General features: G+C 39.3%; 1 protein-coding gene across 24 annotated transcripts in view; it reads left to right on the top strand.

The window, feature by feature from the left end:
- MARK3 (microtubule affinity regulating kinase 3) overlaps positions 1-17,860 on the top strand; it is a 63,842-nt gene that overhangs the window by 2,204 nt on the left and 43,778 nt on the right. For 17 of the 24 annotated variants that reach the window (XM_040601740.1, XM_040601734.1, XM_040601735.1 and 14 more), the window contains exons 2-4: positions 6,354-6,392; positions 10,897-11,088; positions 16,912-16,965. In XM_040601740.1, coding sequence (XP_040457674.1) covers positions 6,354-6,392; positions 10,897-11,088; positions 16,912-16,965 — 285 coding nt within the window. The remainder of the gene's footprint in view (positions 1-6,353; positions 6,393-10,896; positions 11,089-16,911; positions 16,966-17,860) is intronic. The other 7 variants (XM_040601736.1, XM_040601756.1, XM_040601754.1 and 4 more) reach the window with 1 other exon arrangement.

The raw sequence follows: 17,860 nt of genomic DNA, 5'->3' as shown, positions 1-17,860 counted from the left end.
GACCACAGAAATACCTGTAGGTAGTGATATTGACAGGGAGTGATTAATCAAGAGTATTTGCCAAATCCATTGAAGCAGCCCCTCAGTACAATACCGTATCCCTCAAGAAGCTGTCTCTGATGTTCTGATCATTGGCTATCTAGAAATTCCCCAAAACTCATTCTGTTCAGGCTTGCTTAAAACTAAATTTAAATCTGACATTTAGTTTGTCTGAATTACCCCTACAGAGATGAATACCATGTGTCTCTCTTTTTAAAAAAATACAAATGTGATGATTTTGATGCTTTAACTAACCATTCTTCTACCCCAAAGCTGGGTCTGTTGTGTTGGCAAGTAAATGGAGCCCTTGATTCTCTTTCACGTAAGAGAAGTCTCATTACTTAATATTCATAGGACTCTGAAGCTCAGGTGAGAAGAGGCTTAAGAGGTGCCAAAGTATTCAACTAGCCTTTGGGCCATGGTTGCAGACCCCCTTAATGCCTTCTCTCTGCTTGGAAGGTTACCACTGCTGATAAAAGCTTGGCTGGTGTTGAATCTGGTTGAAGCGTGCTGATCATAGCTTATCCGTGCCTATACTTGCAGTTTTGAAAATGAAGTTAGCCTCCAGAATGACAGTGAGCATAAATTATTGTCTGTGCTTGCAGTTAACCACGTTCAGTGGTTGGCAACTCCTCTTGAATAGACAAGGTCTAATTGTCAGTACTTGAATATTTTTGTTTTAAGGCAGTGTATACCCCTTCTTATCAAGACATGTGCTGCTGAAGTGGAAATACTGTCACAGTCACTTTCCCCAAAAGCCACTCACAGCTATCAAGCCTTTAGTGCCTTTGAGATTAAAGAATTTGGCTCAGAGTCACCTGGTTTTGAGAGGAAAGGCATCCCAGATGATCTGTGATCATAGGAACTTCACACTTGGACAGTTGGAAGCTGGCTGTTGGCCTGTGATGAGCTGGCTTCTCACCACAAAGATAGAGCAGCTCCTCTCTGGCCATGTCTTGTGTGGCAATGGCTGCCAGCTGCTTAGGGGACAAAAGTGAATGAGAGGATCAGGTCTTTTGTGTCTTCTTCAGAATTAGGTCCTGCATGTGAGAGAAAAAGCAACAGAGGCAGCAGAGACCCCCTTTGTCTAAAACTGGGAGACAAGGTGGACTCAGAAGGAGGACCTTTAGTTCACAGAAGGATGACTAACCTGTTTTGCTAGTGATGAGGAGAAAGGGAAGGAAGATGGAGGAGGAGAGAGTGTGGAAACATAATGGGAAAGGGAGATGGGTGGTGGAAAACATAAGAGGAGGCACAGAGGAATGTGCATATGGCAGGATGGAGGACAACCAGTGACAAAGTAGTAGGAGCGGAAGGAACAAGATTGGGGGGTAGTAGGACAGCTACTCGTTAAAAAATTTCCCACAGAGTGGGAAGATGATGATGAACTGTAGATAGAAACAAGGAAATACGGGTGGTAGAGGTTGGTAGATTATTTTTTTTTTTAGGAGCATGAAAGAGAAAAGAAAGATCTTAGAATTCTTAGAATCTAGAATAAACAGTTTAATTTGAACCTCTGTGCTCCTTGTACAGCTGTGTTTTTTTGAAGGGGGAAGGTAACTGTTTTGAATGTGTTGGTACTACAGGCCAATCTGACTTAAAAATTTAAGTAATTTGAGGAAAAGCGAGACTAAAATATACTCTCATTTCCATGACTGTGCCTAATGTGAAAAATTTGCTATTGAAAAATACCAGTGTGATGGCAACTGTGCTGGTACAAGCCTATACAAAAGGATTCTGTGCAGCAAGTATCTTTTTTTTATTTATTTAAAAAGGTTTAGTAAAGGCAGGGTTGGGTTCAAAAAATTACTTTTAAGATACTATGAAGGTTAGTGAGGTATGTCTTGGTTTGTTACCAATCAGCTATGAAATGCATTAGAGCATTTGCAGACTGCAAGCTTGCATTATTTTATATATTATTTATCAGTCTTCTCCTATTACAAATAGATCTGTAATTGGAATGCTTTCTTCCGTAGCATGAAATACTGTCATGTGTTAGTTTTTTGGGTTTTTAGGGGAGGGACTGGGGAGGGAATTGTGCCTGTGACCAAGAGTTCTGATGGATTTTATCCTACAGGGACCATCTACCTTCTTCCATATTCTTCACCAGTTGTCATAAGTATTCTGATTTGAACTAAATTAGGTGAAGGTGGGAAAATAACTAGAAATAATATGTTTGTTTTAGGACTTCATCTGGGATGTGTTTATTCCAAACTTAGAGCAGCAAAATGCTTTTTGTGCATTTCTTACTGCCTGGGATGCCTGATGGGTCCAGTACTGTGTTCGTACTTAAAAAAAATACCTGATTAGGTTGTGTGACATTGCGAGTCACTGACTGTTAATATTTTCACATTTTGAAGTGAGAAGTTTCATTCTTCAGCTCTGCTAAGCAGCCTGTGCTGTGTTTAATTGTTTGGTTTCGCTGTCAGCTTGAACTGATAGGTGGCTGCTGGGGGTATCAGCCTTGGCTGCCTCTTCCCACCTGTGGTTTATGCCAGCACTAATTACTGCAGGGCTGTATGATGAGTCTGGTCAGCTGTTGATTTGACTGAAATGAGAACCCTTAAGAAAAGTGGGTTTATCCCCATTCTGTGTGGCTGCAAATACTGACACAGCAGGAGAGGATGGGAATGTCCAGTTCAGGTGGGGAAGGATGGAAATACTTCTGACTATTTTTGTTTTGGTTTGATTTAAGCCACTCATAGCACAGCACCCTAGGGCTAAGATAACTGGAGTTGTGCCACAACTACAGACAGAGGTATGTAACTGCTGTGGTACATCTTTCACAAATTGTGGTGTTCTGCTCCTTGAAACAAACTTCTTTTCCTCTTTACATTATTTCAGTAACTCAAGAAACCTAAGCTGCAGGACCTTACTCCAGAAGTTGTTAAAAAGTCAGACTTATTTCATGTATTTTATTAGCACCACTGAATGTAACTTAAATTATGACCTTGGAAGTAGCAGTCTGAAAAACAGCACAACAGAAATTATTGAAAGAATATAAACAAGGGAAAATACTGGGTTTCGTACACTAAAATTCATAGACTTCTTCCTAGGCTTTCTTACCCGCTCACCTAATATCCTCACCTGCTTGATTCTCCATTTTAATTGTAGTCAAAAGACATTCATGTTGATGTAAGTCGACAATTCCTGTTGACTGTGTGCCTCAGGTGATTCAGGTCAAAGGAATTCTAAGAGTGGAGGCATTTGTCTCTTCAGATCTCCATTTCATATGATATACAAGTAGCACATGTCTGCAACTTCCTCTTCTTCTCAGTCAAGTAATGCTGCCAGATCAAAAATGGAGGTCACTTTTTTTTTTTAGGCTCATGGCATATCAGGGTTGGCTCTGCTTAGTGTGGAGATCATCTGCCACTAAAAATCTTTAGAACGTTTGATGAATAGATACTTACAGCTCTTAAAACATAAACTTGAAAGGTACTAAGTACACCTGTGATAACACTCCAGTCAGTCTCCTGGGTGAAACCCTTGGGTTAAGAAAGAATTCTTGGCCTGTAAAGCAGCAAGTTGTTGAGCTCTGTGTGTGTATGTGTGTATATATATAAACAAAAATTAACTTTCAAATAAAATTTGTTCCTGCAGGGTTAAAGCCTAAACAAAGTTTTCTATCTGCAAGCTCAGTGTGGTCTTTGAAAACCAACTGTGAGGGGGTTTTTTGTTTAGCATGTAATTACTGACAGTGATGATTCTGGAAACAACTTAGTTGGCAGTATTGTTGGTGAAGAATAGAATATGGTTGGCTCTTCAGCTATTATTCCCCAGGCTGATGTCAATAAATATCCATTTTAATCAGCAGTAAAGAAACTTTGGCTGGAAAGATATGATCAATGTCAGATCTTGATAATGTGAAGCAACAAAAGAGCTTTTAAAAAGCTTTTCTAACTGGCACCAGACTTATCTTTTTGATTATATAAGCAGGATTTCTTCACTGTTGTGTTGTTCAGTGCTAATCATGGAATTACAGTTTCACTCTCTTTCATACACTGTATATAGAGTATGAACCAAATGATGTCAAATACGTTGGTGGGAGCTGTAGTAGTTAACATGGGAAGGACTCCTGAGCCAGACCCTGTATGTCTGAAGGGGAGCATCCTTCCTTTGCTGAAGGCTGTTAATGCTTTGCTATCGGCGTTCTCCCACTCTGATCTTCAGGGCAGTGGTGCATTTGTCACTACTCTTCCCACCACTGGTCTGGGGCCAGAATTGAATGTGCAGCTGTTGCTTTGGGTAGCAATGCTTCCTCTGCCAAGCGAGTCTCCAGTATGTCAGTCCATACTGTCCACCTGCATCAGGCTGCCCAGTGTAGGAGGTTGCATTGCTTGGTTTCAGCTGTAGCTGCCTTATCCCGACTGTTACTCCTGTTTTCTTCCTTTATTTTGCCCTCCCTGCTGAGGTTAGAAACAATTAGGAATGTATGTCAAGAGGTATAGCCTGTGTGTGCCAAGTACTGCATTCAGTCTGCAGGTTCTGCCTTTAAACTGGTTGTTTGACAAATACGACCTAATTGAACTAGCCACTCATCTTCATGAAGTGTCATACCAGTTAAATGAGTACTCATGGTATGCTGAGAATTACACAGTGAATTCTCCATCTTTTGGCAATGGAAGCATCCAAATTAGTGTTTTCTCTCCTTTACCAGCTATAATATATTTCTAGGAGGTCTGTTTGTCTCCCTTGCTGAGTTCCAACCCTCTCAGTGGTTCCATTCGATCGCAGCATCCATAATGGTAGGGCTGTAGTACACTGCGGTGAATAGATCTGCCTTCATGGATTGATAACTTCAGTGCCACATGGGATAGCATGTTCCTTTGTAGGACAGTGTTTAAAATTTCATGAGATGGAAGCCATGACTGTTCACCCTTAAGACTGATTATGTAGCAAGCTAGTCTAAAAATGCCTTTTAATGGTATGTGCTGGAACCAAAGAATTGGTTATGCGAACATCTGCATGGGCATACTGGGTCTGACAAAATCCACCTTCTCCATGTCCTTGTTTATGCTCTGGTCAGTGCTGGGAGGGAAGTAAAATCAGGACAAGTACAGGACATCTTCACCTGATGTCTTTCTATTATAAATTATGACATTATTCTCCTATATTATAATATATGACAACTTAGGGATTCCCAGAGCAGTAACTGGTATATCAACAATTGTGGTTGAGTGTTTGCTGTGACACCTCTTGGTGGTTGCCAGAACCGTAAATCTGTGTTTTGACTTTCAGCAGAATTCCTTCGTCAGCAATTACAGGATGCTCTGCTGTGCTGTTTCATGGATATATCCCTGCAATAAGATGCCACCTTTGTGAATATCCTTAGGGCTAACCTTTTTTCTTTTACACTGAGTAGTACTCAGCAGTCTGTATGTTCTTGAAGTGTTAATGATGAATGGGAAATAAAATAGAACACATTGTTAGGAAGGGGTGCAGTGAAATTTGCCTTCACATGTTTCACTTAAAAATATTTTTGTGTTTTTAAAAAACTGGTATGTTTCCTGGTAAGTTTTTCTATAAATAGAGTGCTGGTGGGGAGTGTGCAGCCAGAAATTGCCATGTGTTTGTATGCTGTGTGCCCAGGTTTGGGTAGCGAAGCAGTTTAGTTTCTCAAATGTTCATCATGTCCTAGAATGGTTAGATCATTAACATTGTAAGGAATAGGCTGTAAGGAATAGGCTTTAAGTACAATTTTTTTCTTACAATAATTAAAAATGCTGAATCGAATGAGGATATCATCATTGTTACTGGTCTGACAGCTTTCCAAGAAATTCTGTATCACTTTGTAGCATTTCATACAAAGTTGAGGTAACAGCTAAAGTAACAAACATTCCTAGAGACTTTTGTAAGGTTACATTTTATTAGTTAATCTGGCTGGTGTGAAAGTAGTTCTCGCTATTGCATAAAATTAATGCTTTTTTTTAAAAAAATGTTGATACTATTTATCCTCCCTGTTTTAGAAAGAAAGCTTCCTACTTGCTGTAAATAAACACGGATTTTTGAAGGTCTTGGGCATTCTAATTTCTTAATGTTTTTCAGCTCTTCGGATGGATATCAGATTCTGTCTCTTCCAGGTTTTTCTCATCTTTTGGGACCACCTTAACCAGTATAAGAACTTTGATACTAGTCATCTTCTGCCCTGTGTGTTCCTAATGTTAAGATATTCTCTAATACAGATACTGGATAAAGCTAACATCTACCAAAAAGATTTCAGTTACCAGCACCTTCATACTTCATTTGCTTTTTACTTTTCTTTTCTTTTCTTTTTCTTTCTCTTCATGCTAATCATTATCTGGCTATGAAAGGATGTCGGCTCATCATTGGGGGAAAGCTTTTGCGAAAAGGTGGGTTTTGCGTTGTTCCAAATATAGTTGGTCTTGGGCTTAGTCCCTCCCTCGCAGTAAGGTCTCTCACAAATGGAGATGTTTTACGCCATTTCCTTCTGGGTTGAGTAATACCAGGGTGGGGCTGGGTGGAGGAGAATGGTTTGTTGGGGTTTTGTGTTTTGTTTTTTTTTTTTTTTGAGAGAGATTGTCTTGTTGGCTTGAAAATGGATAGTTTTTCAGGGTACCCTCCACTATGTGCACCAAACTGCCATTTAAAGTATTTAAAAGATTTTGAAATGAAACCTCATGCATGTCAAGTTATGGAAGCAAGTGTTTTCTTGTCATGAGTGGATTTCAGGAGACTTTTCTCTTAAGAGACATGGTGACTCTGGCTAGCCTGAAGCCACACAAAGAACCCAGTCTCCTTGCTTCAGTTCCCTGTCTGCAGTATAATGGTCTGTCTTTGCTTAAAGACAGGTATTTTGGGAGTCCCTTAGCCACGGTGAGTGTCATGAACAAGTGTTACCCTTATGCAGAATGCATGTCCAGGAGATACAGCTCACCTACCACAATATATGGAAACTTACTACAAATAAACACATGCTTGTGTTTTTAACACAAACTCCCTTTCTTATTGAAGTCGTATAAACGTGGACCTGGGAAATAAGCCTGACATTGAACAGAATCTTTGGGGGTCAGGGGGTGAGGAAGACCAAATCTGCGGAGCTGAGGGTCTGCTTGGGAAAAAGACAAATGACCTGCATCTCAATTTAGAGAGCACAGCATGCTATTACTATTTCTCTTGGCTGAGATTGGAGCTGTTAATGTTTGCTGAAGAAACTACCCTGGGAAGTAGCACAGTACAGGTAATGCTATACAAGCCAGTGCGTGACTTGAACTTTTTCTGGACCATCTATATTTTTGCTTCTTTTGCCTACACCATTTAGCTTCCCATCTACCTATCATGGCTTCTTGAAAATCATTTTGGTCGGAAAAACACTTTACTCAGTTTTGAGTTTATGCCTTTTAGTACCGTATGCTACCAAGCCCTCTTCTTCATTTATTTCCATAAGCAAAAGAAAATTCATGTTAAAACTGGGAATCTGTTTTCTGCTTAGAAAGCTTGTGTTCTGTTCAATATGATAATCTTCTATTTGACAGAGGAAGAACTTGCTGATAGATTTAGTTATGTGAAGTGAAATGAAGTCCAAACTAGATGTGGTTGCAAATAGACAGATTTCTACAGAGTGAAACATGGATATGAGCAAGTCATTTGGAGAGAACTGAACTGCTTAGGAAAACACAGCTTGATATTCAAAAGCCACCTCTGAAAAAAGGTCATATTCTTGACAAGAAATATTCTGGATTAGGGTGGAAATGCAAACCACTGTACAAGGAGATTGTGTTAAATTTATCAATGCTAGTCCAAATAAATTCACAGCTGCTAATTCCTCCCTTTAAGTGCAAAACTAGAATGCATGGGAAAAAAATGATAGGACACAAAAGTCATTTCTCAACAGAGGACAGTGAAGCTCTCAATGTATCTTAACTGGGGTGGTTTACTATGTGGAGTAGAATTTGTTAATACAACAAAAGATTTATTTTACTTAGTATTATTTATATAAAATAACATATGAGTAAGATTAGTTCTGAATAACCTGCGTACAGGTTCTCTGGTTTGCAAATACTTGGTACCTGATGCCGCATCTCACCTGCCTCATTAGCTAGCTCAGGTCTAACACAGTTTTTTTTAGTTCAAGCACAAGACAGCGCAGATGCAAATACTCTGTTTTCAGAGTCAGCTGTGTGGTTCCAAAAGCAACCTACTTGTTGAATGTCTGCTGAAGAGCCTAAGCTATTAAGTTGTACTTGGAGATGGGCTGGCTCCTGCTGAAGCCAGCTGTGTGCCTGTGCTACATGTCCAGGTGTGAAAGGGCTGTTGTATAAGTAGTTCTGATACCCTGCTTTTTCTGAGGTGGGTTATCACCTCAGTGTAACACAACGTAAGTAGTACAGCTGTGTTCCTGGGATGCTGTAGTTGAACTAAAAGTGAGCCTTCCTCTAATATATCCAAGAAATACCTTCATGGCCCTGTACAGGACATTCCAGTCCCTGATCGCTGGGGGTAGCAAGGTAGGAGGATGTTAGCATCTAGCATCAGCAGTTGCTGCTTTTTTCTAGCTGGTGTGAATAATTTGACACTAGAAGGTACCAAAGGAGCTGACGGAGGAGTTCTGTGTGCTGCAAGGTTTGTTAGAAGTCACGGTTCAGGGAAGTACAGAGAATTGGCATTACTGTGCCAGTACACGCAGGGGTAACTAAAATGGCTTGAACAACCAGCGCCAACCTGGTGTTAAGCGGGTGCAAAACAGTGAAGCTGTTAATAGAGGATTTCACCGACTTTTGTAGGTCCTTCAGCTGGGTGACTGCTTTTGTCATCCTTCTCCTTGAGAATTGTTGGCTAATAAGCACTTATGCAGTTGTTACAGGTCTTGAGATATTTAGGACAATGAATTGTTATTAAGCATTGAATTTTACTGGATCTTGTTACGGGTGTGCTTCTTGTTCATGTGTCAGTTTATTAGTGGTTTGGAAGAAATGTATGCTACTGCTCCTGAAAACCAGGATAAAGATTGTTAGAATATTAAATAGGACAGGATGTGCCAATCATCAGGAACATGTAATAACCTGCATGTATGGAGACTCTGCATTTCACCTCAGCTAAATGTGAGATCATGCATGTAAGGAAGCAGGAATGAAAGTCATGTGTGGAAATGGAATGGGAAGCAATAATTCTCTAAAAAGTCTTAGGGTCAATGTTGGGTGGTCAGATACGGATGGTCTTCTGCCAAGAAGGCTAGTTCTGTCCATTTAAGTCAGTGGGGTGTTGACCAGAAGATACAGTCTCTGTGTTTAGCCCTGCTGCACCTACTGTTGGCATGGCATATCCAGTTCTAGCCTGAGCCCCACAAAAAGATGCTGGCAAAGTAGGAGTGGGTTCTGAAAAGATCTACGAAAATGTCTCCTTGTCTTTAATTATTCTCACAGCAGCATGTTCAGGGAGCCTAAGCAAGTAACTTATTAAAGTGAAGGTGTATGTGAGCATAGTAATTAAGTACAAACCTGGCAACAGTGCAGCAGCCAGGCAGTAGGAGAAGCTAAAGCCAGATTGATACTAAAACATTATATACACAGTGTGTATGTATGTATTTTTTTTAAAATGGTAACTTTTGAAACAATTTTCTAATAGTTGTTGTAGACTTCTATCAGTAGTATTTCTTAGGTGAAGTGAATGTGTTTTTAAAAATAATTTGGTCACAGCTGTTGCACTCAAATTAACAAATCAAGGAACTTAAGATGCCAGAGTATATGGTCACAAGGTTACATCAGGTTATTAAATGGAGTGTGAAACTTGCCAAGTGTCATGCAAGCATGGGTTTGTTCATTTGTGCTTGTACCATGGTTATTAGCTCTTGAGCTACAATCTTGCATCCTTATGCTACAGTGATTTTCAGACTGTGTTGCTGTATGCCAGATTTTGGGTTGTCCCTGCTGGGTTTCAGCAAGAGGAGTAGTAGCAGAAGAGCGAGATCTGGGATTTCTAGGATGACTGTGAATTTAGCATGTCATTTTCTGTGTAGCCAGATGTTTACTCCACATTCGCAGAGTACTGAGCATTTCTAACTAATACTTTAATTAGTAAATTTGGGGTATAGACCTCAACCATGAGTTGAGAACATGAAGGGACCTGCTTTTTCATAAACAGGCGGTCAGGAAATTAAAAAATACTTTACTGTTATATTAACCATGTGATCTAATGAAGACTGTTACAGGTATGAGGTATACCCATTCATCTTTACAATTAATAGCTGTTCTGGGAAACTGAAAGGAGCTTAGCAGACTGCAGACAGTGTCTCAGATCTCTGTAACTGGTGCTCAGCCTATTAATATCTGAGGTTTCTATACATTAGGTAAGATTTCTTCACTTGTTTTCTGGCCATCATGGGTATTTTCAGTCATAATATTTTGTAGGAACAGGAGTCTAGTACAACAGAAAAACCCCCACCTTTTATTATTTTCTTGGTAGTATCAAACTGTCTGATAAGGGCGAACATTTTACTATGTGTGCTTTTGAAAAATTTTGTTCATATCTCCTTTCCAAAGGCTTTCCTGCTCTATTTAGGCATAGTAATGCAAATGGGAAATAATATCAAACATCTCCATGTTCTGTAACCGATTCAGCAGTCCACACAAGTTACTCAAAAACGCTTAACTATTGCTGCAGTTCAGGTGATGTTCCACTTGGTATTTACCAGGTGATGAAATGGATATTGTTTTGTGAACTGGGAACCTCTTTATTTGACCCCATCAGAACAAGGTTCAGCTTGAATCTGAAGTTTGAGCTGGATCCTTTGAGGGTTTCTTCAAAGGCTTTGCTAATGTTTTTGAATGTTGTATGCTTCTCATCATTGATGTGTTTGTCTTTATTTCTCTGCCTTATCTGTGTATGTTTTTGTTGCAGCACACGTCCCATGGAGATGGACGGCAGGAGGTCTCCTCTCGAACTGGGCGCTCTGGAGCTCGCTGCAGGAACTCTATAGCTTCCTGCGCAGATGAGCAGCCACATATTGGAAATTACAGACTCCTTAAAACGATTGGAAAGGGGAACTTTGCAAAAGTAAAACTGGCAAGGCACATCCTAACTGGCAGAGAGGTAAAGTGGAATGGGTGTAAACAGTAGTGAACTGCAGTAGGTGTGAAGGTTGTCTTAGAATAGCATCATCTAAGTCTGTGAACATTTAGCACATTTCACTGGAGATATTGCCACTGATGTAGAAAAAAAGAGAAACGGAAGACTGCTTTTCCTAAGTAATGATTGCAAAACAATTTCTCTTGAAAATGGTCTCTTAAATTTGTATTTTTGACAAGTTTCTGTCCAAATGAATTGTGTAAAAGTTTGCTGCTAGAATTCTCTACTAAATCCTCCATTCTCAAAAAAGAGCTCAGTATTTAGCAATTAAATAAGCTTGCCTGGAAAGACTGCTTCTTGGTGTCTCTATAGTGCAGAGCCATATTAGAGGAGAAGTCAGGAATGAGAACTAATGTATCTTCTTGATTATGGTCTGAGTAGCCCAAATGCAGTATTTTCTTGCAAAAACAATGTTTCTCCCGGAGTTCTGCTAGTATATGCAGTGCAGGGCAGCCTTGGGAAGTGGTATGTGGTAGAGACAAGCTTTTTCTTGTATCTCTTTATAGTGTCTAACTCAGCTCTGTAATTAGTTTCTGCATCCCATTGCAATGTAATTTATAACTTGCACTTAATGATGGTTCTGATTTGGTGAGCTGTAGTCCTGTTTGCTTGTTGCAAGGTGTTTCTTGGTGCTGTTTTATTAATAGCAGCTCTATGTACTGAAAAAGCGAGAAGCACCTTGTTGACCTTTTCTTGCCAAACCTGTCTAATGAAGTAAATGTTTGCTGATACTGGGCAAGGACTTTTAAAGAAGGCTATGTGGCTGACTGCAGCACTCTAAGGGAATTTCTTTTTTTTCTGAGATAATGTGGAGCTCAGTAGCACTAGGAGGAATAGAGGAAACATCAACAGGAGCTGTTGGGAGGGAATTTTATTTTTTTTTTTAAGCTGACAGTGATAAACAGTTGTCTTCTGGTGTTGAAGTTAGTGCTCATTTGTAGACTAAGTTTTTGGCTACTTGCTTTCCACATAACTTCCCTCATCTTTTTAGTGATACTTAACACAGGAAATGCAAGTACTTGGTGAATATTTCTTTGCTATAATTATAGGTATAAGAGTTGGAGATAGGTATCGTAGCACACATTGCTTTGCAAAAATTAAAGCACATTTTCTTTTACTTGCACATAACTGTTGACCTCTGGCTTTTTTGTTTTGTTTTGTTTGAAATTTCAACAAATAGTGTAAAATCTTTGGCCAAATTTGGAAAGGTTCAAGTATTAAGTTCCTTTTAACTGTCATTGAATAGATGTCATTCAGTCAGTTCAGAGCATGAATACTTTCCAAGACGTGGCCATTGGTCCTGGTTATCTAGAATAAGTGGCATTCCTTTGAAGGGAATGATTAAACTATTTTTATGGAAATATCTTGAAGGTATTTTAAACTTTTTTTTTTCTTTGTGAGATGAGTAGAAGTTTCTTTTCTTGCTAGGTGAAGTGTACAGCATAGATAATAATTACATATTTTAGATGTGTATGACCAGAATTGTTCACAATATTCTGGATAACAGTTTCCCCAGTGTCATTAATTTATCCTTGCCCTTACAGAAGTATTTATCTGATCAATCTTTAGATTGTGCTAACCTTTTTCATGGCTGTCACGTAGATGTTTTTTTGGTTGTGATCAGCAACAGCACCTTGTACTCAGTCTCTCTTTCTTTGCTAACTCATCTCCAAGGTTGTTTATATCAGTTTTCCATTGTATTTGATGGTGCCTTTTAACTCCTTCAACAGACTTAATTTGACTTCCCGTGCCAAGGCCACTGATACAGATATTAAACAAGGCTGATCCCAAGTCCTGTCCTTGAAAAACTCTTACTCATTTATTTCCAACCTGATATCTCTTTAGCCATTTTTTTAATTAAAAAAGCTGTGTGCACATTTCAGCTTATCTAGTTCAGTAATTTCCATGCATCTTCTAGATGAGGCTTTACAATAGTCCAGGTGGTCATATCTTGTGTGTTTCCATAGGGCACAATTTACTGTAGGAAAATATGTTGTATTTAACCCTTCTGTCTGCTTCCCTATTTTTTGCTTGCAAGTTTCAAGCTCAAAAATCTTGTGATAAATCACTCTACTAGGAAAAAAAAAGTTGTCTAAACCTGTGTTGCCATTTTGTTCTTGATGTTAGAAATCTGTGCTACAAGAATGCATTTTTATTTTTTTCCTTTTTTTCTCCTTTAAACATGCAACTCTTAAGAATTCTAGGGTAATATTCTCATTCTGGCCTCAGCCAGTTGGCAGTCATCTTCCTGAATTTGTGATTTCCTGCTTTACACACTCATTCCTGCTGGCTGTCCTGTCTTTGTTCGTATTCTTTTTTTCCATCTTATGTACCAAAACCTAAAATAAAATGCTTAGTTTTGGGAGTCACGCTTAAATGAGTTTTCGTCTTTGCTGTATCTTTGCTGTATTTGAACCCTCAAATTCTTGCTATGTGGCTATTCTTAATGTTCTTCTAAGTGTCCGGTTCAGTTTCATTTTATGGCAATTCCTTCTTTATATCTCTGCACGGATTAACTTCTAAATCATGCAGCAGATCAGCACTTTTCTGTCACTTCTTGGGAGGAGGGTATGTTTGTTCAACCATTTTTCTAGGGCAGTTGCTCATCTCCTTACATCTGAAGTCCTTCCCTATGAGTTTTCCTGTTGCTTGAGATAGAGCTTTTGTGTTTCCAACCCTAGTAACTAAATTCCAGGACTCTTTCATCTCCATCTTTACTGCGTCTGCAGGATGTATGGTGAGAGCCCAGCCTCAAATTACAAAAATATTTAGCTCTTCAGGGGATAATCAGAACATCAGCCTAACTTGAGGGGGTTGAATTGTCCTGCCAAGGACTGCGTGGCCTTCTGTTCGCTGTGGAGATATGGAGGGCAGGTTAGCTTCACTGCACTAGAGCTGATGTTTGGAAACGTGTTCCTTTGAGATCCTCTGTCCAGGAGAGCATTACTTGTAGTCTGTCTGCCCTTTGAAAACCAAGAATCTTAGTTGTAAATCTGCTTTTGTTAATTCTTTGACTTTAAGCCATGTATTTTCTGTTGTAATTTATCAAAGGATATTTCCTCTGACAGGTTTTCTGTACTTGCCAAAATTAATCTAAAAGATAAAACTACCTTTTGCTGTTACCGAGGTGGTTGGAATCGCAGCCAGAAATAAATGCATCCTTCTGTTTGTTAAAGGCATGTGTTCAGTTAATAGCCAGGAAGTTGAAGTTTCCTACTGAGACAGGATTCTTTCAGGATCCATTGTCATCATCTTTCTGTTCTTCCCTTGGAAAAAATGAAATTTAAGAGGGAGAAAACATTGAGTGGTAGCAGTTCGGGCAATTTGCTCAGTGTCTCAACTTCTGATTGCTTTAACTCTCCCATTCAAATCATGTAGGGGGGAATACGTTAAGTCATGTTACTGTGAATGGTGAAAGTAAAGTTTATTCTAATTCTACTAACAATCTCACACTGTCATGGCTGATGCAGTGGTGTAGCAGTGTAGGTGGACTTGCATTCCTCCAGCATTGGCCATAGCACACAATACTTGAAACCATTCCAGATTCACTTTGCGTGAAGAGAGAAAGTTTCTGCTTTAGAGGGCAATTTGATGCTTTATTAACTGCACTTAGTAAAATGGAGGATTTTCTTTTTCTTCAGAGCTATTCTTGAGGGCAGACTCCCTTTGATTGTGGTTTGCAGACCTTATCAAGGCACCTGAAATTGCTCCTTGTTCTGATGATGGGTTCAAGCTCTCAAAATCAGTGTTAACACATTGTACTCTCAGTATGCATGTTTATAGGAATTCTCTAAATTCATCCTGCCTTCAAGGCTGTAATTAATGCACTGAAGAGGCCTGTGAGTCTGCCTTTCAGAAAACTGAGGTGTGTACCTTCCCTGTATCTCCAGGGCTGAATTTGTTTGCCAGTGGCAGAGACCTCTCTGATCATCTGACACAAATGCACGGTCAGAGAGGTGAGCTGTGTTTTGCAGAAACCCCATAGCTTAAGGCTTTGTGGGTTGAAACAAGTTTACATCTTTCAAAGATTGACCAGAATACTACAGCTCAGAACACAATACAACTTGTTCTGAGTGGAATGCACTTACCAAGCCAAGAGCCATCTTCTGTAGCATGGGTGGTCTTGGGACACCAGGTGACTTTCAGGTAATGTTACCTGCTGCTGGTGAGGGCAGTGGTCACTCTACGTTCAGCATGGATTTATAAGAGATTGTGGGAAATAAGTAACTTTGTTATTTTTGTGACAATAGTTCAACAGGTGTGACAGTAGAGATAAAAATCTTTCTGGTTTCGTACACAGCTGCTAACATAAAAATGCCTGTTGCTTCATGTGTTTATCTCCTTGTTTGTATTTTTGAAGTGATTTCTCAAGGTTTTGCAATGGAAATTTGCCTTGGGAAATAATGATCTTTAATTTCAGTAGCATACCTTAGGAGAAGATGCTCCCTGAAACAAAAGTATTCTTAGATGGCTTCTTGGTGACGCCTCATTGTATCTTGCATCTAGAAGTGCTCAAAATAAATCTTAGATCTCAGTTTCAGAAAACACCATATCCATCATATGATTCTGTGATACACCCAAGTGTTGAACACTGTGTTCCCCTCTTACCCTCTCCATCATGATGATCCATCCACATGGTTTTGCACTTTGAATATAGGGAAATAAATTTGCTTTGATGTAAGATGTTCTTAATTCCATATGTGGCCAACTCCAAGTTAATGAGATGACAAAGACAGCACCAAGAGACACAGGGAAGTGGAAGCTGTGGCATGGGGAGCAGCAGCACCTACTGTTTGAGCCAAAAATTCAAGGGGGATTGAAAGCCCTCGCTTTGTATTGGTGAGGTATTATAATTGGCTGAGTTGCAGCACTTTGCCTCTTTGAGAGGCACCATCTCCTTGGCTTCTGTAGAGTTTGTCCTGGTATGTTTAGTCTTTAATTTAGAAAGGAAAAATACCAATTGGCATGTAACTCTAGAAAGATTCCAGTTTCCTGTTCTAACTCATCCTATATCCAAACTGCATTGCACTGGAGCTTGTCTCTGTTGCCTGTTCATTGCCTGAAATCTTCAGGTTCTGAGTAGTTACCATGGTGCTGAATTTCTCTTTCAGTTATTTTGTGGAATTTTTATTTTGTTCTTTAGTATTTCTGTGCAGTATTTACTGGAAAAAAAAAAAAAAAAAGAACCAGTAAAGGAATGAACTTGCCCAAATTGTTGTACTACAGCCAGTGGGTTTTTGTTGATGTCCAAGCAATACTTTTCATATCCATCAGGGAGCAAATTGATACAAACATTTAGTGACTTTCCAAAGGTGAACTTGGTTCTTGCAAAATCTCTGTGGAGTTACTTTTAATTTGCTCTGAAATCTCTGCTTTTAGAAGCATCTTCATAAACTGTCAATGCCCAGTCAGTACTGTGTAACCTGTTCTGTAATCATACTGCGTAAATATTATCTGTAGGCACACTGCACTCTGTTGCTGGAGCTTCCCCTGTAGTAAGTGTGATGGTCTTAATGTCAAGCAGAAGACTAAGTGAGCTTCTTGCCTTAATATGCTTGAAACATTAGAATTTTTTCCACTCTCCTGTTTAGTTTGTTGCAGTAGAAGCAAATTACAATTCAGGCATCAATTCCAAACGTTTTTAGTTCAAGTACAAGTACATAAGTTGCTGAAGAAACTTGAGTGAGTTTTGTGTAATTTGCATGTTTTCTGTTACTGGATTTGACCATGTTGTAATATTGCTGCGTTGTTCATATGGAAAATACTGATTATGAACTCTTCCTTTAGGTTGCCATAAAAATAATTGACAAAACACAGCTGAACCCAACTAGTCTACAGAAGGTAGGTTTTTACATTTGATCTTTCAACTGTATTGTAACTTGTTTCATTTTATCACCTCCTTCTGTTAACCCTGAATGCCTGTGCTGGAGAATGTGAAGCATTGCATACCTTGCACGCATCTGACTAGTGTGTTTAATAACTAGTTTTCTAACAGATATTTTTGACAGCTCTGCAGTTGTTCAAGGTGAACTTGTACAAAGCTGTAAACTGAGAAAACAGTGGTGTTAGCCACTTCCTGTGTCTCCCAAGCACAGCTAACTGTGGAGAGGACATTCGTGGTTTGGTGTCACGCCCCCTTTTCTCCTTCATGCTGGTCACTGTTAAACTTACAAAGCTTATGTTTTGTCCTCCTAAACTAGCCTTGAAAATACTGCCTCTGGACTGAAGGCTAAGCAGTGTCTATACCTTTAATGTAGTTTGCAGCAGGAGAGGTGATGCAGTTTTCTGGAACAAATTGAGGCATGGCTATTTTGGTTTCTTCCCTCTAGCCTCAAATGCTTAATGTGCTGTTACAGTTGTATTGCCTTATCTATTTCAGAAAGTAGTGATAAATCTTGCTCTTTCATCAAGCAGGCCAGTCTGCTTTGGAGTGCCTGCAGGAAGTACATTTAAATGTTACTTTTACCTAGGACTTCTTAGACTCTGTCCTTTTAAGTGCTGCAGTCAAAGGCTTTTTATTTACTTTTGAGCACTTTGATAACAAAAAGCTCCTTGCAATATTTGTTTGAATGAGAGAATATAGAGAACTTACCTGCAAACAAAATTAAATAGCATAACTAGAGTAAACTGGAGAATATACACATTTGGATTTTATGCAAATACTGAAAAGGTCATGTGACAAACTGTTTTTATCAAAATTAATGGTGCAAAAGTAAATTGGAAAGCCACACAAGTT

The sequence above is a fragment of the Falco naumanni genome, chromosome 7, assembly GCF_017639655.2.
Source record: "Falco naumanni isolate bFalNau1 chromosome 7, bFalNau1.pat, whole genome shotgun sequence".
NCBI lineage: Eukaryota > Metazoa > Chordata > Aves > Falconiformes > Falconidae > Falco > Falco naumanni.
Note: the sequence above shows the minus strand (reverse complement) of the source record. Positions and strands in the feature narration are given on the sequence as shown.